The sequence below is a fragment of the Bos indicus genome, chromosome 25 (assembly GCF_029378745.1).
Source record: "Bos indicus isolate NIAB-ARS_2022 breed Sahiwal x Tharparkar chromosome 25, NIAB-ARS_B.indTharparkar_mat_pri_1.0, whole genome shotgun sequence".
NCBI lineage: Eukaryota > Metazoa > Chordata > Mammalia > Artiodactyla > Bovidae > Bos > Bos indicus.
The window spans coordinates 42,034,144-42,057,267 of record NC_091784.1 but is presented as its reverse complement, the minus strand read 5'-3'; the positions used below and the strand labels follow the sequence as shown (position 1 = coordinate 42,057,267).

Genomic DNA, 23,124 nt, shown 5'->3' with positions numbered 1-23,124 from the left:
CCCTGCCTGCAGTGCCCCACAGGGGCCGCGGGGGCTGCTTCCTCCGCCCCTGCGCATGAACAGACGCGTACAGGACGCCCCGCAGGCACGCTAAGCAACTTGAGCACTGGGACGCTCCCTCTAACAGCTCTGCAGCGAGGCTGAAACCAAAGGAACGCAGAAACAGAGCAAGAGCCGGGCGGCCGCGCCGTGGCTCCCAGGCCCTGCGGTGGCCTGCAGGGGTAGGGCCGTGGGCGTGGGCAGGAGGGGAGCCGTGCAGCGAGGGGGCTCTGAGATGGGCACTGGGGCAGAGCGGCTCAGGGGCTGCCGAGAGCAGGGCGAGGGGGCTCTGAGACGGGCACTGGGGAGAGCGGCTCAGGGGCTGCCGAGAGCAGGGCGAGGGGTCTCTGAGACGGGCACTGCGGCAGAGCGGCTCAGGGGCTGCCCTGCTCTCAGGGCACGTGGCACGTGCCATGAGTCCAGTCCCCAAGTTTGCAGACGGGGGACCGAGTCACCCCCGGAGGAGAAACGCAGAGCCACGTCAGGCGACATGCCCGCCTTCTGCCTGTCACCCGGCGGTCCCCCAGCCGCCCAGACCCGCCTGTGAGGTCTAACCACCGTGCAGCTCTGCCCCCGCCCAAGCGCCCTGCTGCTGCCTCAGCCGCACATGCAGTTCCCAAACTGTGCCTGAGGGTGCCCTGGGCACCTCAGCGAACTCCAGGGAGTTCTATGGGAACTATGGGAAACGGGCCAAGGAAGCTCCGCGCTGGTCACAGAACACGGGGACCACTGCTGTGAGCCTGTCTGGAGCCAAGAGCTGACAACCGGGACGGGTGGGAAGGGACTTCGGCCTCCGACCACTGTGAGCACCGCGGTGCTGAGAAAGCCAAGAACCCGCTTCAGACCGCGCAGCCAGGCTGCCTCAGGGTGCAGGGTCCCCTCGTGGCACGGCGCCGCCCACCCCCCCACCCCCCCCCCGGCCCAGCAGACCCTCCACAGGAAGCTGGCGGAGCCCATCCCACCCCTCAGAGCGACACTCCACCTCTGCTCTCATCCCAGCTTCTGTGCCCTCCGCCTCTGACCTTCCCTGGAGCTCCTCCTGAGGCCAGGGACCCCTTCCCCTGCGCCCTGCGTGCCCAGCCCTGCGCCCCGTCCCTGCAACTTCGAGGACAGCCTCACGGGTCTCCCCGGCTACCAGGAGACCAGAGAGCCCGGCAAGAGCGGTGTCAAGTCCCGGTGCCCTGCCCGCCCGCCCGCCCAGGTCACTCGTCAAGGTCAGCTGGGCTGCCGCTTCAGGAAGGCGGGCGCCCACCGGCCCGGACGGGCGGCTGTGGGGGACCCACCTCCTTGTGCCCTTGGATCTGGGAGTTGACGAAGGCCCCGAGGATGTGGGAGGTGAGCGGCAGGTACACGTGCACCAGCTGCGTCTCCTGGTGCAGGCAGTACAGCGAGAAGTGACTGCGGAGCTCCATGGTCTGGATCACGTTCTCCTGCTGCAGAGCAGAGAGCCGCCTGGCGCCTGGCCCGGCACGCCCGGGAGAGGGCCCCCATCCTGGCCGGCCCGAGCCCTGCCTCCGGGTCACAGCGCCCCTGTCACTGGTGCACGGGCGCCAGGGTCCGGCAGCTCACGGAGCCCCCACGGGACGGCGGGGAGGATGGCAGGCCCGGCCGGCAGGGTGCAGCGGCCCCCGCCAGCCCACCCCCACGCCTTGGAGACGCACCTCCACGATACGGGACTCCAGCTGCTCCACGGACTCGGGCTCGCGGCTCTGCACGGCGGCGCTCACCATCTGCCGCTTCATCAGGCTGTACTTGTGCAGCGCCCGCTGGTGCTTGTGCAGCACGCCCTTCTCGTGCCGCTCGCACAGGTCCTGGGGGCGGGGGGCGGGCAGGGCTCCAGCGGGGGCCTCTCCTCTTGGACAGCCAACCCGCACCCCGCTCTGCACGCTCGGTGGTTGCGGGAGGAACGGCTGGAGCGGCGAGGGGCTCACGGTGCAAATCAGCACCACCAGGGCCCCGCGGGGACACGTGAGTGCCTGGCCAGCTCCGGACCACACACCGTGAACTGACCTTCCCTAGAGAGCCGGCGTGCCTCCAGCAGCAAGACCAGACAGGCTCCAGAAGGAAGACGCCCCGGCATCTCCCCGGGGCCCCAGGATAACCTAGTCAGAGGCCTTGTGGGCACAGGAGCCGCAGAATCACAGGCTGCAGCTGCAGAGGCCACTCAGCGGCCACCCCAGGATTCCCTTCTAGAACCTTCCCCACCAGGGCCGGGGCAGCTCCCTGAGCTCAGCACCAAGGCTTCACAGGGAGTTACCCTGCCACCGAAGGTCAGCAAGCCGCCCCAGCCCCGAGCTGAGATCTGACTTCCTGCAACCTCCACCGGCTAAAAGAGCTGGCATCCCTCTGCGCTGCGGCAGACCCTCGCGTGTTTACGGAGACGACAGTCACACTCACACACATAGGGTTAGCCTGCCGGGGCCACACCCTCCAGGGAGCCTGCAGGAGGCCCGTCCACCCTCCACAGCCCTGGCCTCAGGCTCTTGTCCCATCCCCCCCAGCCACGCCCCTGAAAGGTCACAGCATGTTTTCAAGGCTCTGTGCCCGAGCAAGCAGCCGCGAGACTCACTTTGTAGGACTGCAACAAGTCCAGGAAGAGGTTCAGCTTCTCCACCACATCGTTCTCCTCCTGTTTGCCCTGGAAAACACGGGTCAGGTGGGCCAACACTGCCCGAGCACACAGCTTGGCCACACGGGCACCCCGCGCTCCTGACCGGCAGGGGCACGGGAGAAGGGAGGCTCCTCCCGGGTGTGTGGCGGAGGTGGCTCCTACACACAGCATTCACTGCCAAGTCCCGGCTCTGGTCCCGATGCTTTGCAAGACCCTAAACCACCAGCACACGTGCCTTTAAAAAAAGCTGTCGCTGCGGAAGAAATGTCACCTTGAGTCTCACCTGTCTGGCTGGGACACAGTTATCAGGTCTCCCAGCTGGTCTGGGGAGAATAAAACCGGGACATATGAAAACGGAATCGAGAACGAGCCCTCCAAGGTCTCCACTTGCACAGCAAGCGGGAAATGGAACCCTGGCCCAGAAGGTGACAGTCCTGACGGGCCACCTGTCCACTTGGGTTCGGTTAAAGCTACGTTAATTTTACCCCAACACAGAAACCACCGAAGGCACTGAGGAGCGCTCAGGATGCCTGCAGACGTGACGGCATGTGAGAGGGATCCGAGAGCCTCAGAGGCAAACTACAAACCTCGCCCCACCGGAGGCCACACGCCCCGCCCCTCAGGGCAGAAGCCGCATCCACTTCTGGATCAGAGACCCCGGCAACGTCGGGGTCAGTGCTCCCACCTGCTCCGTGTGCCCCCCGGTAACCTGTCCAAGAGGGGCTGTGGGCCAAGGCCTGGGCCCCAGCTTCGTTCATACTGACTGACCTCTCAGTAGAGGGTAGAAGCTGGTCCAGCCCTCTCATTTCTTATCGTGGAGAGAAAGACCTGGGGACCAGTGCTGTGTGAGGTCCCTGCTGAGACTCGGGCCGGCGCAGAGCAGGCTGCGGGAGCGTGCCCCGTCTACACCCAGCCAGCCCTCTGACGCCACGTTCTCGGTTCCCCCTCACACCCAGAGATGGGCCAGCCCAGCGCCAACTCCAGGAGACGCGGACATCGCCCAGCACTCAGCTTCTGAAGGGAACCCACGGGCAGGGCGACCGCGGAGAAAGAAAACCCAGGACTTTCCACACCAGGAACACAGTTAGATTCCGGCTCCAACACTCAGAGCCGTGCGGGCTGCAGAGCGCCCACCTGGAGCTGGAAAAGCCCCGGATCTGCCCGTCGCTGACTCACTACTAGGGAGCTTCGGGCTGCTGCCGGGCAGCAAGGCCTCCACACGGACAGCGTTTCAGTGCATTTAAACCACCCACCAGCGGCCTAAAGCCCATTTTCCCAAGAGCCAGGAAGCACACTCATCCCGAAACTCATGTAACAGTTTTACAGCCTAAGAGCACCCAGATGCACCTCTCTTTTCCCTCTGACTGCAAATGAATCCCCAGCGACACGATTCTCTGCGGAGTTCTGTTATGCAAGAAACACTGCCCGCAGGACAGAAGCGCTTCCTGAAGTTAACTAGCGTCCAGGGTGAGACCTGGGTAGGGCCTCTGGGGTGCTGGGAGCCCGGTTCTCTGATGAGTTACCAAGTGGCCGAATGCCACCTGCCAGGACAGCAACACAGGAGCTGCCTGTGCACTCTGGGCGCCCTGGCAAGTGCAAGGTTACAGCTTCAAGGTCAGGGCAGCCCCTCACAGTCTCGGCAAAGCCAGCTCTCCGGGGCCAGGACCCAGTGTGTCCCCAGAACAGCAGCCCTCAAGGGCGTGAACCTCTCTCAGGAGCCACCCGGAACAGATGGGGACGTGCAGAGCCACCCGGACAGCCACGGTGCCCTCACACGGGACTCAGAGCCCTGATGTCCCCCTCAGGAGGAGACACCCCGTGCACCACGGCACAGGATGTCCCTGGGGACAGGCGCCTCGGGGGGCACATCCACTCACCTGCTGTGCGGCCTTGTCAGCCAGCAGCGCGAACTCCACGGACAGGCCTTTCAGCGCCTGTTTGAGGGACCCCCATGTGCTACTGTTCAGCGAGGCCCAGGAGGGGAGTGGGGTCGTGTCAGACCCTAGAGCACTGAGGGAAGAGGAAACCCTCAGGGGAAGAGACACACAGGCCCGGAAGCCGGGCGAGCAGCCAACCCGACACCCCACTTCCCAACACCATGCCCCCACCGGGGCGCCCTGCGCATCTCCTAACCAAGACCCCCACTGCTCAAAGAGCAGGCGCCCAGGGCATCTGTAAAAAAGGTGGGACCTCTGCCCAGTGGGATCTGAACCACATAGGTGAGACCCAGGCTGGAGGTTCACGGGTTCTGGGGAGAGGCGCGGGGGCAGCACTGGCTGGAGGCCAGGCCACTCCTCCAGGGCAGTGGGAGCATGACCAGCCCCCGGCGGCCTCTCCCAGACCAGACGAACCTCTTCTCAGGTCTGATCCGGACAACGGAGTGGGGCAGAGGAGAGGGAGCCTACGCTCAGGACCCGACACTCTGCCCACACTCTCCAGCCTTTTCCTTTCTTCTGAGTATGATGCCCTGTCTCCGCAGCCCTTTCCTTCCTTCTTTGGGGTGCACGGGTCAGAATGAGGGTCATCACAGTAAACGGGCTTGCTCCTCCAAGCCTGCCACCTAAGTCTAAGGCCCCTCCCCACAAAAGCAACCCCGCGGAGCCAACCAGGGTCACCTGCCTCAGCTCCTTCCCGAATATGAGAAGGTCTGCGGCGTTGTCGATGGCCCGTGACACCATCCGCTCGGCCCGATCACGGAGCTTGTGAAAGCTGTTGTAGATGTTTCGAATGAGCTCGCGGCTCATGGCGAACTGGGTCTGGATGTCGGCCGGGAGGAAGTCCTGACGGGGCGGGAGGCAGGGACGGTCGTCACCAGACGGGACAGCCATCCAGGAGATGACTGACAGGAGAAGCAGCAGCTCCGTCCACCGAGCAGGCGACCAAGCCCAGACCCCAGACCCAGGTGACCTAGCAGCCAGCCCAGGAACCTACCTGGACCTCCCCTCCTGTCCACAGAACAGTCCTCAAGCCCGACATGAGTGCGCTTCCTGACTACGCACCAGGCATGCCTCTGGGTTTCCTCATTTGTTCCCCAAGACTGATTTCTCACCCACTTTAATATTAACTACCCATTAACACTAACTAACATTAACTACACAGCACTTGGAAAACAAAGAGTTCAGGGAATAACGTCTGCAAAAGTAGCTTAAGAAACAATCACCGAAAAAGCTACCAAATAGCTACTTTCATCCTTTTGAGAAAAGGATCAGATGAACTAAACTTGAAAATAAACCAGTGCAGCCATCAGTTGCCTTATTTCCAAAGAGCAGACGACCAAGTGCACGCCCACCTGAGCCACGGAATGCCTGGGGACATGCCGTGAGTGCCCGCAGCCGGGCGCTGCGGCCAGAGGGGGCCGAGTCACACACAGGCTCAGCTGCCAAGACACCGGGACCTTGGCCAGCAGCAGCCTCCATTTCCTCGTCTGTAAAATGGGCCTGGCACCCGCTGTGCTTCAGATCAACTGGAACAAGCGTTAAGTGAGGAAAACACGCGACACATCCCAGAACAGTCTGGCGCTCAGAGAAAAACCAACTGTGAGCCCTGCTGCTGCGCTGGGGGAAGAGCATCAGAATCAGGTGAGTACCTTGGCCCGAGCCGCCAGCCTGCAGTTCATGAACTCGTCTCCCAGACACTGAGCAGATTCCTTCAACTTGTTCTGCACGTCCTGCAAGTGGGGAGAGAGAAACCCTTGACCCTCAGCCGGCCGCAGAGAGGTGGGCAGGAGACCATCCGAGTCACTGGAAGACAGAGCACAGCGTCTGCCCCAGTGCTCTCCTTCAGCGAAGCGGCACACGGCGCCAAGGAGGTCCGGGGGACACCCTGTCTGTGGAGGGGCGAGGGGTCCCCTGACCTCCCCGGCTCCCCTGAGCCACATGGCTCCCACCTCCCAGCACTTTCCTCGTCTGCAATCAAGATACCTGTTCCACAGAAGCCGGTCCAGCCCCAGGGTTCAAAAGACCCACCCTCCCCACTCAGGGGCAGGAGATCACAGCAAGCATGCCCTGAACGTCTGGAACGGGTCCCACAAAAGGGGCCGACGGACAAGCACCCCAGAGGGGAGGCCGCAGGATCTCTAGGGTCAATGGCCCCTCTGGCCTCTGGGGAGTGTGTGCTAAGACAGGAGGTCAGGCGCGTGGGGAATCCACCTCCACGGCTCTGGGCCTGCGGCCGTGCCGTCCACTCCAGCGCAGGAAGTCCCCCCGGGGCCCCCTCCACCCATGCCCATGAGGAGAGGGTCCACAGGGAACCCCCAGTGCCAGAGAAGGACTTGGGCCTGGCACACGGGGCCGCCAAGGCAGCGCCTCCTCCACTGGGAGCGGGGCTGTGGCCCGGCTTCCTGCTGGACCGGATGGGCCAATGGCAGCTTGAGGGGGACGCGGCCGCCCTGACACCTCCCCAGAGTCACGGGCTCGCAGAGCCCACGCCGCCCGGGACACATGTCCAGCCGAAGCTCTGCGGACAGCACAGAGTCCACCCTGGCCTTTCCTAAGTGCGCACACATCCACATTGGAGGCCGCTGGCCCGCCGGCCAACCCCCAGCCGCGGAGCCCCCTCCCGCGGAGCAGCTTCAAACCTCCCGGGCCTGCCGAGAAGCCACAGCTCCACCCCGGCCCGCCCACAGGCGCGACCCGACACCTCCCACGCGACCCGGGGAGACAGCCCTGCTCGTGGCTGTCCCGTGGAAACAGAACGCATCGGGGCCAAACCAGGGGAGTAAGCAGAGAGAACGAAATGAAACCACATAACAACGAGAGCCAGGGCACTCCAGGTTCCCCCCAGGTCCCCCGGGGTACTCACGGGGCCGCTGAAGGACAGGAACAGCTTGAGGATCGTGTCCTCAGAGAAGGGCGGGTGCCGGGCCACCAAGTTGATGAAGCGCTTCAGCGCCCGCCTCCGGGCCTCGATGAACTCCCTGTCGGCTGGCGGAAGGACACTGGTGACCGTGGGCCCGGGCACAGCCCCCTAGGCTGGCGCTCAGGGCCCAGCGCCTCCCACATAGACGGCCCCCCAGCCTCACTTCCAGCCGGGGGCACCGGCCACAGACCACGGGCTGTGGGAGAAGGCGGGCACCCCCGACCCCACGCCCTGCCCCCAGGCACACACTTGGGCCAGGTTAGCTGTGAGGAGAACCAGAGCCCAGCGGCCTCAGCCAGCAGCGTCTGACCCCTCACCTCAGGGCTTGCAGACGCCACTGCGACCCCTTTCCGCTGTTTCTATGAGAGAGCGGGTTCTGCTAAACTCACACTCATTCAACCTGATTCTTCCGTCCACATCACTTCCTGCTCTCTCACAAGCACAAACTCCCCCACTAGCGTTGAGTGTTTTCACTTTGAGGGAGGGAAAAAAGTGAAAGCGTGCAATGACGCACTGAGGGTGTTTCAATCCGACCACAAATGGAAACGATGTCTTTTTTTTTAAGTTATAATATTTTGAGAAAGATCTTTGCTTTACACAGCAGTATAAATTATATATTACATATTGTGTGCACGCATGCTCAGTCACGTCTGACTCTCTGTGACCCCATGAACTGTAGCCCACCAGGCTCCTCTGTCCATGCAACTTTCCAGGCAAGAATACTGGAGTGGGTTGCCATTTCCTCCTCCATGAAAACCATATTTTAAGTATCACTTGGGGGAACTCGCTGGCGATCCAGTGGTTAAGACCCCGAGTTTCCACTTCAGGGGCACCGGTTCGATCCCTGGTCAGAGAGCTAAGATCCCACATGCCATGCGGCATGGCCGAACAAAGGATTCAAATTCTAAATCACTGGAGGAAACCTGGGTCAGGATGGCCCTGCGAAGGCCACACGGTCACAAAGGCTTGGCACAGGGCCCAGCCTTCAAGGTCCCCGCACGCCCCGCGACCCCCGGGCCCCCGCACACCCAGCAGTTACCTCCCAGCATCCTCTTGGGCGGCAGGGCAGGCACCATGCGGTACGGGAACTTGTGCAGCAGCGTCTCGTGGAAGACCACGAAGTCGTTGTAGCGGCGGTACACGCAGGACTTGAAGCGCTGCGGGAAGAGGGCGCAGAGCTCAGAGTTTTCGTCAGACACCTCCACCTTCACCACTTCCCCTGACCTGCTCTTCCCGCCACTAAACAGGACACAGGGAAACAGCATGATAAAATTCCCTACGTTCTCTCATCAGGCCTTTTCCTAAGGGGGGATCCCACACGTCCTTGATGGACGGAGATAGAACCTTTAAACGCTGCACAGCTCTAACTGTGCACTTAATTAACCTATTGCTCTGGATCTTCTGTCAGATGCAAGCCTCTTTACAGGAGTTTTCAAGCCCACGGCAGCATCTCCCACACGTGGGTGTCACGTGAGGACGGTGTTCAAGGCCTGGCTTCAGCATGCGCTCTCCCGCAGCACTGACACAAGCAGCCTCCTGAAGGAGACCGACTGCTGAAAGCAGCTCGAACCCTGAGTACAAGACCGAGACACGGGGGCTTGCGGCTCAGACGAAACCGCCAGCAGAGTCCACCAGGAGCCCGCCCGGGAAAATCCTGCCGGCCCCACAGGACAAGCACCCCGACCAGAGTAACCCTGTGGAGCCAAACGCAAGCGCTCACACGAGACCCAGGCACCCAACACGTCCCTGTAATCACGGATTACCATCACCGAGAGTGGAGGAAGTCGGAGACGGTGACAGGCCGTGTGAGGCCAACAAGAGGACGCTCGGGAGAAGACAAAGCTGTGGAGCCAGAGAGAGACCAGTGGTGCCCGGGGTCGGGGCGGGGGGCGGGTGGAGCGTGGAGGGACGACATGGGGGGCTTTCGGGGCAGAGAAGCAACAGCAGCGGACCACACCCTGAGGACACACGTCGGCGAGAGTGACTCTCGGGGGGCCGGGGACGCGGCGAGAAGAACGCATCCACGCAGGCTCACCAGCTGTAACAACGCTCCATCTGCCGGGGGTGCTGACTGGGGGTGGGGAACACAGGCAATCTGTTCCCTGCCCCCTCAGTCCTGCTGTGAACCTAAAAACACATTTAACTTTTGGAACCCTTAACAGAAGGGGAAAAGTGAAGCGGTGATGGATTTTATTTTCTTGGGCTCCAAAATCACTGCAGATGGTGACTGCAGCCATGAAATTAAAGACACTTGCTCCTTGGAAAACTATGACCAACGTAGACAGCACATTAAAAAGCAAAGACATCACTTTACCAACAAAAGTCAGTATAGTCAAAGCTACGGTTCTTCCAGCAGTCATGTATGGATGTGAGAGTTGGACCATAATGAAGGCTGAAAGCTGAAGAACTGATGTTTTTTTAACTGTGTTGCTGGAGAAGACTTTGAGAGTCCCCTTGAACTGCAAGGAGATCAAATCCATCAATCCTAAAAGAAATCAACCCTGAATATTCATCGGAAGAACTGATGCTGAAGCTGAAGCTCCAATACTTGGCTCACCTGATGAGAAGAGCCAACTGACTAGAAAAGACCTTGATGCTGGGAAAGACTGAAGGTGGGAGGAGAAGGGGGCAACAGAGGATGAGATGGCTGCATGGCATCACCGACTCAATGGACGTGAGTTTGAGTGACCTCCAGGAGGCAGTGAAGGGCAAGGAAGCCTGGCGTGCCACAGTCCACGGGGTCGCAAAGAGCTGGACACAACTTACTGACCGAGAATGACAGCCCATAGGCTGTAAGATACACAGCAGAGCCACGCACCTGCGAGCCCGCCTCCGCTGGGCCCCGTCCCGCCTCTGCACTGACTCTGACTCCAGCAAGTGTGCAAGCAGCGGGCACAGCCTGGCGAGCCCCCCCACCTCCTGCCCCAAGGTCCCAACCTTAGCAGGCTCATGTCTTTGCCCACATTTCAGGAGGTAACCGGGACAGACTGGCCTCCTGCTGAAAACGCTCACTACGAGGCCATCGACGGACTTAAGGGACGGGTCGTTTAACAAGGCCGGAGACAAGGCCGCTGTCCTAGTAGGGCGGCATGTCACACACGCGGGAGCCCGGCCCACGGCTGACGCGGCCCCAGGGGAGGCACCGAGGCCTCCACCCCCACTGCCGCCGCAGATGCCAGGGGGCGGTGGTGCCCGCCAGCAACGCTGCCCTCTAAACAAGGGAGGGCCTCCTTCCCTCACTGACCTCAGCTGCCTCCCTCAGCAGCGAGCGGCGCTGACCAGTGTCAGAGCAAAGTTTAGTTCCAGGCTCCCCTCATCGTGGCTTCAAAACACAGTGAGGCAAAAATGCTGCGATCCTTAACTTCCACGGAACAGCCGTCCGCCACGGGGAACTTGCTCCCACACACACACGTGCCTTTCTGCCTGGACGACGATCGTGACGCTCCCTCGGCCTGAGCCCTCCAGGGCTGCGACCCGAGCCTGTAACCCGGCTGGCTCTCAGTGCTGAGGGGGCCACTCTGACCCTACGAGATCCCCCCTGCTCCCCCCACCACACACACACACACAAACACACACACACACACACCTGCTCTTAGTTCACCAATGACTTAATCCCCAGGATAAAGAATAAAAGCTCCTATCAAAACACATCTAACTGAACTGAGGACAGGCAAAAGATGAAAGACCAACGCTGCTTGCGCCAGTGGGCAGCCCGCGCACGGCCATGGGGCCAGGTGCCTGGCACCCGACTCGCTCTGACCTTGGGGCGCCACTGACGGGGACGCAGCACCCTCTAGGGATGAGCCCCTCACTCCAGTCCCGCCCACGCACTTGATCTGCGGCGCGGGGTCCACAGTCTTCTCCCCAGGGACTGCCCAGCACCGCAGGACTGCCCAGGGCCAGCTCATCTGGGCTCCAGAGACAGCTAAGCGTCCTGAGAGGCAGGATCCCAGGGCCCGGGGATGGTGAGGGCGGGCGGGCGCCTGGGGCGGGGGAGCAGCGAGCCAGAGCAGGACGCAGGGGCACGCGCTGGGGGTCCTCCCTGCACTTCCCCCCGCTCCCTCCCCCAGGCCCGCAGGTACCTGGCTGGACACCTCATACTCCACGTGCTTCAGGAACAGGCCTTTCTTCTCGGGGACGAGCTCCACCTGCACGGCATCCCTGGCCAGCAGCTCCTGCAGAGTCAGCGACAGCAGCAGCGGGTTCCCCGGCGGCACCTGCATCTGACCGGCGTCCGGGGCCCTGGGCTCGCTGACCGGGGGCACTGGCGAGTCTACAGAGAGAAGGTGAGCAGCTCAGCCCGGAGGCCACCCGCCACCCCCACCTGCTGGCTCAGCACGTGGACTCCAGCCACGTCACCCGGCCAAGCCCAGTCCCGGCCCAGGTCAGGCTCATTCGTTCGGGCCGGGCGTCCACTCGGGGCCCGTCCTCCCCTCATAAAGCTGCAGGCTGTGCATCAGCACGTACACCCCCACATCCAGGACAGGGCGGGTCTAGTTCCCACCTGGGCAGAGGAAAAGGCATGCTTCCAAGTTACACGCAAAAAAGATTTTTCCTTTCCTCCAGGGTCAAGTAAAGGGTTAAAAGAAAAGAAACAGGCCTACTTCTCCATGAGCGGGCACGTCCACAATCAGTGCACGCTGCCTTCTTGCCAGCCCAGTCACCCTGATGTGTAAAAACCGGCACGGCTGCTTGAGCCAGGTGCCTGTTGAGTTGGGCTCCCGCTCATACAAACCGAAGCGCTGAGCCCTAACACTCCGCCTTCCTTAGACACGAGGAGTCGCCCATGTGTCGTTCACAGGACAGGCAAAGACAAATCAGAGGCCTTACGTCTAACAAGCTGCCAACAAGCAAACAAGGAAACCCTGTTAAAAGGTCAGTCTGGTTTTTAGTACAAAGAGTTTAGAACTTTAGAGAAAAACATTCTTTTCAGTTAAAAAAGAGTAAAGGTTAAGGTCTCCCTCGGGGGAAGGTCTTTTTCCAAGAAACACTGCTGTAAATAACAGAGCAAACTGTGCTTCTCCGTCTTCTCAATCTTCTGCAGTGTGGCTGTACCACTCCATAGGACTGGCTTGTTCAGCGCAAGACTCTGGTTTACATTCTCATACAGAATTAACGAACAGCTTATTTCCATCTGTGAAATCATTCAGCATTTTAGGATTCAAAATACAGCGGCCTTGAATTGACCTTAAACATTAAGAAAGAGAACAAGGGCTTGATGTGTACGGAGGAACCCCACGGTCCTCAGAACTCCACGCCAAGGCTCAAGACCGTGTGCTCTAAGGCAGGGGGCTCCACGAAGGGCCGATTCCAGGGCCGCAATAATCCCCTGGGACAGGAAGGCAGTGTTGGCAACTCACGTGTGTTTTCTCTCTTCCTCTTTGTATTACACTGTAACGCACATGGGGGCTTCCCTGGTGGCTCAGGAGTAAACAATCTGCCTGCAACGCAGGGGACGCAGGTTCGATCCCTGGCTCAGGAAGATCTCCTAGAGGAGGAATACCCAGCCCAGTATGCTTGCCTGGAGAATCCCGTGGACAGAGCCTGGTGGGCTCCAGACCATGGGATTGCAGAGCCAGACACGACTGAGACTACACAGCAGCGGCAGCATAACGCATGTAACAGACAGCACACACACACGACTTAGCAAAACACTCGTGTACAGATGCATGTGTGAGCGTGCACAATACACGCAGTGCATGTGGGTGTCTGAGTGTGTGTATGTACACGAGTGGGTATATGTGCATGAGTGGTGTACGTGAGTGCGTGTGGTGCACATACGCATACGAGGAGTGTGTGCATACGCAGGGGGGTATGTGTGTATACAGGTGTTTGAACATACATGAACACGTGCACATATGTGTATGGCTGTGTGCAAGAGTGCATGTGTGTATACGTGTGAATACAAGGGGTGTGCATTTATAAGTATACACGTACATGTGTGCACGTGCATGTACAACTGTGTGCATGAGTGCATGGATACACACACGTGAATATAGGAGTGTGTACACTTGTGTGTAAAGTGTGTGTGTGAGTAAAAGTACACTGCATGTGTGGCTATGTGTGCATCCCTGCATGTATGTGCACATATGAACACAGGCGTGTGTGTGTGTATATGCTTGTGTGTATACGTGTATGTATGAGTAAGTATGTGCACATGCACACATGACTGTGTATACGTGAGTGCGTGTACATGAAGTGTGTATACGGGAGGCTGTCCCCAACAATGAATCCCCAGTGCCGGAACGGTTAGAAGCACGTGGAGACCACAGCTGTAGAAGGCACCTGTTCTCCCAAGTCATCTCAGGAGCCCAGCCCCTCTGCAAGGAAAAGCACTCTGATGGACTTAAAACTGTGTTTACAGGTCTCCTTGGGGACCACAAGAATCCTCAAGGAGCCGACAAGCATTTCTTAAGCACCAGCCCGAGGGAACACAGTGAGGAACAAGGCAGGGCCCCTGAGCTCATTAACTCGTCCACACGGCAAACAGCTGTGAGTGTCCGCCACCGCCAGGCACAACCCATGAACACCCAACCTCCAGGGGATGGGGTCAGGCCGCGATCACCCCAAAAGTGCCCTGGTAACCAAGGCACAGCCAGGACGCAGACCCAGGAGACCGGGGATTCCCTCGGTCTGTCCTCAGGGCCATCTGGGCATAAGGGGGTCGGGGGGTCTGGAACACAACAGGGGCTCAAGGAACGTATGCTGAGTGACTCTTTACTGATACTGACTGTGTTTCCAGGAGGGAAAACCAGTACCTTGAAACAAAGCAAAGTCTTCAACTAGAGCACAGAATGTGCGGGAAAACAATAAAATATAAAGCTAAAGAGGTGATGGGAAGAATCTTTTTATCCGAGAAAATAGCTGCAAATAATACATCTGATAAAGGCCTTGGATGTGGAATACGCAAAACAACAACTCTTACACCTTAGTTAAAGCACAAATAACCCAATTTAAAAACTGGCAAAGGGTCTGCATAGACATTTCTCCAAAGATGTACAAATGGCCAGGAAGTGCATGAAAAGAGGCTCAGCATCATGAACCATTACAGTAAGATGATGCCCCATGTCACCTCCAATTTAAAAAGATTACACTGACTGTTGGTGAGCATGTGGAAACCCCTCACGCATGCTGCTGCTTCTGCTGCCAAGTCGCCTCGGTCGTGCCTGACTCTGACATGCTTTAGGTCTGTAAATGGTGCAGCTGCCTTTAAAAGCGGCTGGCAGTTCCTCAGAATGTTAGAAACAGAGTTACTACGTGACCCTGCAACCCCACCCCTAGGTACACACTCAGGGTAAACAAAAATGTGTGTCCACCCGAAGACCTGTAGACAAGTGTCCACAGCGGCACTGTTCATAGGAGCCAAAGAGGAAGAATCCCAATGTCCATCAACTGAATGGGAAAGTCGAAGTGGCGCATGCACTCAACGGAGGAGGAGGAAATAACAACCCACCCCAGTACTCTTGCCTGGAGAATCCACACGCACAGAGGAGCCTGGCGGGCTACAGAGCATAACAGGGCCGCAAAGAGTCGGACACGACCAGGCGGCTGAGCGCACCACACGCACATAGGAATATTATCCTGCCGTTAGAGGATTCACGCTGCAACACGGATGAGACGTGAACACAGGACAGACAGCGAGTGAAAAGAAGCCAGTCACGAAAGACCACGCGTGAGATGACGCCATCTACATGAAACACCAAAGGAGGCAGACCTGCAGACACAGCAGCCGCGTGCTGCTCTTGTAGGGCCGGGCTGAGGAAACGCCCTGAAACCCACCGTGCTGACGGCGGCTCGGCGGGACACACACGAAGGACCACTGTGTTGCACGCTTTAAAGGAGCAAACCGCTGGGGAGTAAACAGTAGCCCTACAAGCTCTTTACGTATAGGAGGCGGGTGACGTCAGCAAGAAAGGCAGAGCGTGTGCGCGCGCCTCTCAGTCGTGTCCGACTCCTCTGTGACCCCATGGACTGTGGCCCACCAGCTCCTCTGTCCGTGGGATTCTCCAGGCAAGAATACAGGAGTGGGAAGCCCTTCCCTCCTCCAGGGGATCTTCCTGACCCAGGAATCGGACCCAGGTCTCCTGCACTGCAGGCAGGTTCTTTACCATCTGAGCCACCAGGGGAGCCCATAAAATGTAGGTGACATCGGCAAGAAAGGCAGAGTCGGGCTCTCCAAAAACCCTCTCCTCTACAAAAGCAATGAGGACGGAGGTAAAAGTCGTCAGAATCTGCTTCCTCAGAACACTGGAAAGTGACTACAGGCTTGTGACAATCCGGAGCACATCTGCTGACGCAATAATGAGTGAAGTCACAATGAGGTCACAGTGGAGCAGCCTGGGCCTTCTCCCAGTGTGACCGGAGCTCCTGTAAGAGGGAGAGGCTACACGAAGGCACGGTCACACGGCCAGGAGCCACGTGGCGACACAGGCAGGGCAGCTGCAGTCCCAGGGACCCCGGCGGGCCGGCCACCCTGGGAGCCAGACGGGCAGAGAATGATCCTCCCCAACGGGGTTCGGAGAAGACCCCGCCAACACCCTCACCTCCAACTTCCAGCCTCCAGAGCCGTGAGACCAGACAGTCCCGCTGTCTCAGGCCACCCGGTTCATGGCCCTTTCTTACGGCAACCCCAGGAAACTCCCACCAGAACTGCTACAGAATGAGCTCAGAAAAGCTGTCAAACAAACAGCAACCACACCTCAGGAGGAGAACCAGTGTCCAGAGACGCTGCGCTATTTACAGCGTAAGGCTTCAACAACAGCTTCTCAGACACGCAGAGAAACAGGAAAGTGGGGCCGAACGCGGGGAGAGGCGGCGGGACGCAGCGTCGGCAGAAGCTGCTCCGGGACACGTGTGGAGGCTGGAGCTCCTGAAGGCCTTCCACCAGCTAGTTTAGATACGTTCAAAGGACTAAGGAAAAGCATGAGAACAACATCGCACTAACAAGAATGCTAAAAATCAGATATAGAAGAGAAACAGATAAAAACTCTGCAGCTGAAAAGTTCAATAACTGAAATAAAAAATTCACTAGGAGCTCAACAGCAGATCTGAGTGGAAAGAAGGCAGAATCAGCAATTGGAAAGACATGTCAATTGCAATTTTCTCCAGTCTGATGGACAGAAAGAGAAAAGGATGTAGAAAAATTATTAGCTCCTCAGAGACCCAAGGGATAACACCAAGCATACCAACATAATCGTAACAAGAATCTCAAAAGGAGGAAGGTTTAGAAAAGATGCTTGAATAAATAATGGCTCAATTTGATTTAAATATCCAAGAACTCAAAAAATTCCAACTTGGATAAATTCAAAGGGATTCACACTTAGATGTGACTTGCCAAATACGAGGGATTCTTTTTAAGATTAGCAGCTGACGCCTCACCAGAAATCATACAGGACAAAAGCAGGTGGGAGAGCAGAGTCTAAGTGCCAAGAATTCCACACCCAGCACAGTTCAGTTCAGTCACTTAGTCGTGTCCGACTCTTTGCGACCCCATGAATGCAGCATGCCAGGCCTCCCTGTCCATCACCAACTCCCGGAGTTCACTCAGACTCATGTCCATCGAGTCAGTGATGCCATCCAGCCATCTCATCCTCTGTCGTCCCCTTCTCCTCTTGCCCCCAATCCCTCCCAGCATCAGAGTCTTTTCCAATGAGTCAACTCTTCGCATGAGGTGGCCAAAGTACTGGAGTTTCAGCTTCAGCATCATTCCCTCCAAAGAAATCCCAGGGCTGATCTCCTTCGGAATGGACTGGTTGGACCTCCTTGCAGTCCAAGGGACTCTCAAGAGTCTTCTCCAACACCACAGTTCAAAAGCATCAATTCTTCGGCGCTCAGCCTTCTTCACAGTCCAACTCTCACATCCATACATGACCACAGGAAAAACCATAGCCTTGACTAGACGGACCTTTGTTGGCAAAGGAATGTCTCTGCTTTTGAATACGCTATCTAGGTTGGTCATAACTTTCCTTCCAAGGAGTAAGTGTCTTTTAATTTCATGGCTGCAGTCACCATCTGCAGTGATTTTGGAGCTCCAAAAAATAAAGTCTGACCCTGTTTCCACTGTTTCCCCATCTATTTCCCATGAAGTGATGGGACCGGATGCCATGATCTTCGTTTTCTGAATGTTGAGCTTTAAGCCAACTTTTTCACTCTCCACTTTCACCTTCATCAAGAGGCTTTTGAGTTCCTCTTCACTTTCTGCCATAAGGGTGGTGTCATCTGCATACCTGAGGTTATTGATATTTCTCCCGGCAATCTTGATTCCAGCTTGTGCTTCTTCCAGTCCAGCGTTTCTCATGATGTACTTTGCATATAAGTTAAATAAACAGGGTGACAATATACAGCCTTGACGTATTCCTTTTCCTATTTGGAACCAGTCTGTTGTTCCATGTCCAGTTCTAACTGTTGCTTCCTGACCTGAATATAGGTTTCTCAAGAAGCAGGTCAGGTGGTCTGGTATTCCCATCTCTTTCAGAATTTTCCACAGTTTATTGTGATCCACACAGTCAAAGGCTTTGGCATAGTCAATAAAGCAGAAATAGATGTTTTTCTGGAACTCTCTTGCTTTTTCCATGATCCAGCAGATGTTGGCAATTTGATCTCTGGTTCCTCTGCCTTTTCTAAAATCAGCTTGAACATCAGGAAGTTCACGGTTCACGTATTGCTGAAGCCTGGCTTGGAGAATTTTGAGCATTACTTTAGTAGCGTGTGAGATGAGTGCAATTGTGCGGTAGTTTGAACATTCTTTGGCATTGCCTTTCTTTCCCGCAAAAAACAAAGGACACAGTGAGACATTCCCAGTGCCTGAAACCGGGAAGATTCCTCACAGGAAACGAAGGCCCAGAACCAGTGAGGCAAACAGTAACCGTGTCAGTAAGTAGAGCAGACAGCACTCCTACTTCCTTATTTGCAATTCTTGTTCCTGGCTGATTCCAAAGACAACTGTATGAAAGCCACAACTGTAAGTGTGTTTTGATGGGGAACGACTTATACAGATGTGATCTGTAAGACACAAAAGACCCCCTGATGCCGGGAAAAGCTGAAGGCACAAGGAGGAGGGGGAGGCAGAGGGTGAGACGGTTGGATGGCATCACCAACTCAACGGACATGAATCTGAGCAAACTCTGGGATTAATGGAGGACAGAAGAGCCTGGCGTGCTGCAGTCCATGGGGCTGCAGAGAGTCAGACAGGGCTTAGAGACTGAACAAAAGCAACAATTCGTATGTGATGACAGCACAGAAAGGGGAGAAGGGTTTATACGTTACTGAAATCAAACAGTATTCATCCAAGGCAATTAAAAAACACAGAAGCTATAACTCCCACAGGCATCACCAAGAAAATAACCCCCCAAAAGTATAATACCCGGAACAATGTGGGAAGGTAAACGGAACACGGGGAAAAAAAAAAAAACTAATATAAAAGAAAGCCATAACAAAAGGAGAAAATTAAATTAATGGGGGGAAAGATCATTGAAAGAGCACCAGGAGGTCTCTATTCAAACTTTTCTATGATAAAAACACACGCTTAATACAGAAAACTGCATGATTTTCCTGATGATTAAAATAAGACAATGTCCCAAGACAGAAGGTAAGCTCAGTAATGATTGCCAAATGATGACATGCTTCTGAAGAACCCAAACTTTGATCGCTAGAGGATTTAAAACACAACTCAAAAGACACATTTTAAATCAAAGACATTACTCTCAACCACCTTGAGAACAACCCCTTCCTTAGAGTCTGAATCATAAGAAAGCCACGATTCCAAACATCAATTTACTGAACAAGGACAGACATATTTTCTAAGAAAAAACATTTAAGAACAAAAAAGAAGAGAAAGGTATCACTTCCAACAGGCTGCTGTCACCCGACGACCACAGCTGAAACCACGGCAGAGGGCAGGGAGGACTCTGGTTTCCCCCGGGGGCCAGTGCTAAGCTCACCAGCGGGACTCTTCTCAAATGGAGCCTCCACAGCCAGTTTAAGCAGCCCCGTAAGACCAGCTGAGATGGCTAGAAGGACGAGAGCTCGAGCAAACTCCCCGAGACAGTGAAGAACAGAGAAGTCTGGCGTGCTGCAGTCCGTGCGGGTCACAAAGAGTCAGACGTGACTTAGCGACTGAACAACGAGACCGAAGTCTGGAAGAGGCACCATCTGCCAACCCAGCTCCCACACAGATGAAACAGCTCAGACGAGACGGGCCAGTCAGGCCTGTGCCACACGGCGGTGGACAAAGCCTGGCTGTGACCACAGACGGACAGCGGCTGAATTCCAGCCTCCAGTCCCCAGTGTGTGGCTGGCAAGTGAGCGCCTCTGAGCTTTCTGTTTACAGTCAGTAAAAGGCGGCAAAGATGCCCACACCGGGCCCTGCATCACCATTGGAGCCCTGGGGACCGCAGCATCCCGAAGGGCCCTTCCAAAAGCGTCCCCCGCCCTCCCCACTCCAACCCTTCCACACAGAACTGCTCCTTAAGGGGTCCCCTGGCGGCGGAAGCCCTGACCTTGAAAAGCCACCAGCCTGGAGCCCGGGCCTGACGCCGGCTGTGCGGGAGCGCGCACTACGCTGCACTCAGCAGACTAGGAACTCCTGGAGTGGAGCCCCTGCGCTCTGGGCAGGTGTGGCGGGTCCAGAATGCCTCTGCGAGCCTTGTCTGAGCCGCGCTGTCTCACTCCGTTCTCATAAGGGCAACCGAGCGGCAGGTGTCAGCCCGAGGCACTTGCCCTGCAGGTCTGAGAGCTGCTCCCTGGCCCTGCGTCGGGACAGCGGGCGGCTTCCGTCTCCACACTGGACATCTTGCTCTGCTGGCCCCGGGGTGACACTGACGGGGGCTGGGTCACTCCCAGGCCAGCCACCTGCGTGGCGCACCCTCCCGCAGCACGCCGAGAGACCGCCATCTGGGAGGACCCGACTCCATCCAGACCCGCGCTCCTGGGACGCCCCAGGTCTGACGACACTCCTGCTCGTCGCGTCTGACCCTGCGACCCTACAGACCTCCGCTCGCCAGCAGCCCACCAGCCTCCTCTGTCCATGGGATTCTCCAGGCAGGAACACTGGAGTGTGTTGCCACGCCCTCCTCCAGAGGTTCTTCCTGACCCACAGATCGAACCCGCATCTCCCGCACTATAGGCAGACTCTTCACCACTGCGCCACCCGGGAAGCCCAGCAAGCTCCAGGTCAGTTAGCCACAAATCAGAGCAAGGAAACTCCAGACACACGCCTGGACCAACAATCCCCCAAACACACTTCTGCTGGAATCTTCAGGCAGTAACCCTGCCGCTGGGAGGCACCCCGAGGGGCCAGCCCCGAGGGTCTGTGAGCAGCTCGGAGCCCGGGCCCTGGCTCCCACACGAGGCTCTGGAAGACCAGAGAGGTCTGTGCCACATGTGCCTCTGCTTTACCTGGCAGACCTCAGCAAACACTGAGGACAAGGGCACCAGCGGGAGGGCCTCTCACGCGGTGGGGGTGGGGGGCAGCCAGCCTGCTGCCCCGCACCCTTCACGCTGGCTCCGGGGGGCGGCTCTGAGCACCCGAGAACTGCCTGAGCCCGTCAGCCCCACCTCCCTGGGGGTCTCCCCACGGGCAGAGAGGCCCTCACTGTACTGTGGCTTTCAAGCCACTGGGGGGTCACAGAGACCCAAAGGCAGCCAGTGGCAGAAGGACCCCACCGGCTCTGCAGAGCGGCAGGGGGACGTGTCTTCTGATGGACTCCAGGTTCGGGGTTCCACCTCCTCTGCCCTCCTGGGCTGCGGTCCAGCGGGACACGGCTCAGTGACAGCAGAAGCCTCCAGAGTGAGCATCAGGGTTACCCTCGGGCTCGGCCGCGCTCAGGTGCAGAATGAATGGTTGAGATAGCTATTGTCGAAAGAAGCAAAAACCGGGGCGAGGGCGTGGAGGCACTGGCCGGTGGGACGCGTGACGCGGTGCAGCAGCAACAGAGAACAGCACAGCAGGTCCTCAGAAAGCCAGAGCCACCCGAGAGTCCAGCAGTTCCACGTCTGGGTCTGTACCCAGAAGAACTGAAAGCAGGAACTAGAAGCCGCGGTCGCACAGCCAGGATCACGGCAGCCAAAGGTGGAACTGCCAAGCGTCCAGGCTTCCCGGGTGGCCCAGTGGTAAAGAACCCGCCCGCAATGCAGGAGCCACAGGAGCCTTGGGCTCGATCCCTGGGTCAGGAAGATCCCCTGGATGAGGCAATGGTCAGCCCACTCCAGTATTCTTGCCTGGAGAATCCCACAGACAAGAAGCCTGGTGGGCTACAGTCCATAGAGCAGCAAAGAGTCAGACACGACTGAAGAGACCTAGCACCCAACTGTCCACTGACGGATGATGGGTCAGCCAACTGCAGTCCGTCCACACAATGGAACAGCTGCTGCTAAGTCACTTCAGTCGGGTCCAACTCTGTGCAACCCCATGGACTGCAGCCTACCAGGCTCCTCCGCCCATGGGATCTTCCAGGCAAGAGTACTGGAGTGGGGTGCCACTGCCTTCTCCGAATGGAACAGTGCTCGGCCTTAAAAAGGAACCAAGTACTGAACCCGCGACATCACAGAGGCGCCTTGAGGACGTCACACTTGGTGAGACAAGCCAGACACAAACACAAGTGGTGTGTGATTCCACCCTCCTGAGGTTCCCAGAACGAAGTCACAGAGGAAGAAAGTAAACGTGGGGGGTGTGATCAGGGGCTGGGGAGCGAGCGCTCGGCGGGCAGTGCCAGCTGTGCAGGATGGGCCTCTAGACTCGGGCGGCACCCTCACTGACACGGCGGAACGAGCGTGCCTCCCACCACGGAAGGCGCACCTGGAAATGGCCAAAGCTGTCGTTGTGCATATTTCACACGCGAAAACACTCGGGTTGCTGCCCGCCCCCCAGGACTCTCGGCTGGGGCCTAGGAATCTGAATTTCTAACGATTTCCCAGCGGGTACTGCTGGTCACAGGGCCACAGTGGGAGAACCGCAGACACGGGGCCTGTCCAGACCCCTCATCTGAAAAACGCAGAGGCTCACCTCGCCTCAGCGAGTCACCAGGAACCGAATGAAGGACATTCCAGACGACAATGCTTCCACCAAAATAGCATGAGACGGGGTCAGCAGACACCTTCCGTGTTCAACCTGAATATTCCGCCTCGGACTCATGAAACGGCTTCAACCTTTGGGAACTCCGAGCTATTCTGTTGTTCTGAAACTAACAAACTGTTCTCAGGAAATGGAAGCAGAAGTTTCCTCATCCTTATCATGGCCACAGCCTCAGAAATGAGAATTCAGCAGCTCTGTGGCCAGGGAACGTCAGGAATGCCCCCTCCCCCGATGCCAGGAAACAGAGCCCCCGCCCCGCCCCACCTGTGGTCAGCTCGCCTCAAACAGTGATGTCAGCACTCGGCTCTTCACCACCCATAACTCAGGCGCTCCGACACACTGTGCGTGGCCTCCACTTCATCAAGTTCAAGGTTCACCTGTCGCTCAGTACCTTATTTTACGTGGCCTCACGATATATCAACATAAAGCAAACCCTCCAGCCCAGCGATCCGTGAGCACCCGCACACTGTGCGTGCTTGTCCACGCGTGCAGAGCTGTGATGCGACACCACCTTCAAGCACGTTTCCAAGTGTCCGTGACCACACTC

General features: G+C 57.6%; 1 protein-coding gene across 3 annotated transcripts in view; it reads right to left on the bottom strand.

The window, feature by feature from the left end:
- Positions 1 to 23,124, bottom strand: part of SNX8 (sorting nexin 8) — a 49,944-nt gene that overhangs the window by 11,413 nt on the left and 15,407 nt on the right. For 2 of the 3 annotated variants that reach the window (XM_019987514.2, XM_019987515.2), the window contains exons 2-10: positions 11,590 to 11,780; positions 8,547 to 8,664; positions 7,451 to 7,572; positions 6,237 to 6,317; positions 5,270 to 5,430; positions 4,528 to 4,660; positions 2,609 to 2,677; positions 1,701 to 1,850; positions 1,323 to 1,472 (exon numbers count right to left, since the gene is read on the bottom strand). In XM_019987514.2, the coding sequence (XP_019843073.2) occupies positions 1,323 to 1,472; positions 1,701 to 1,850; positions 2,609 to 2,677; positions 4,528 to 4,660; positions 5,270 to 5,430; positions 6,237 to 6,317; positions 7,451 to 7,572; positions 8,547 to 8,664; positions 11,590 to 11,780 (1,175 nt within the window). Of the gene's footprint in view, positions 1 to 1,322; positions 1,473 to 1,700; positions 1,851 to 2,608; positions 2,678 to 4,527; positions 4,661 to 5,269; positions 5,431 to 6,236; positions 6,318 to 7,450; positions 7,573 to 8,546; positions 8,665 to 11,589; positions 11,781 to 22,508; positions 22,720 to 23,124 lie in introns of those variants that run through there. The other variant, XM_070780324.1, reaches the window with a different exon arrangement.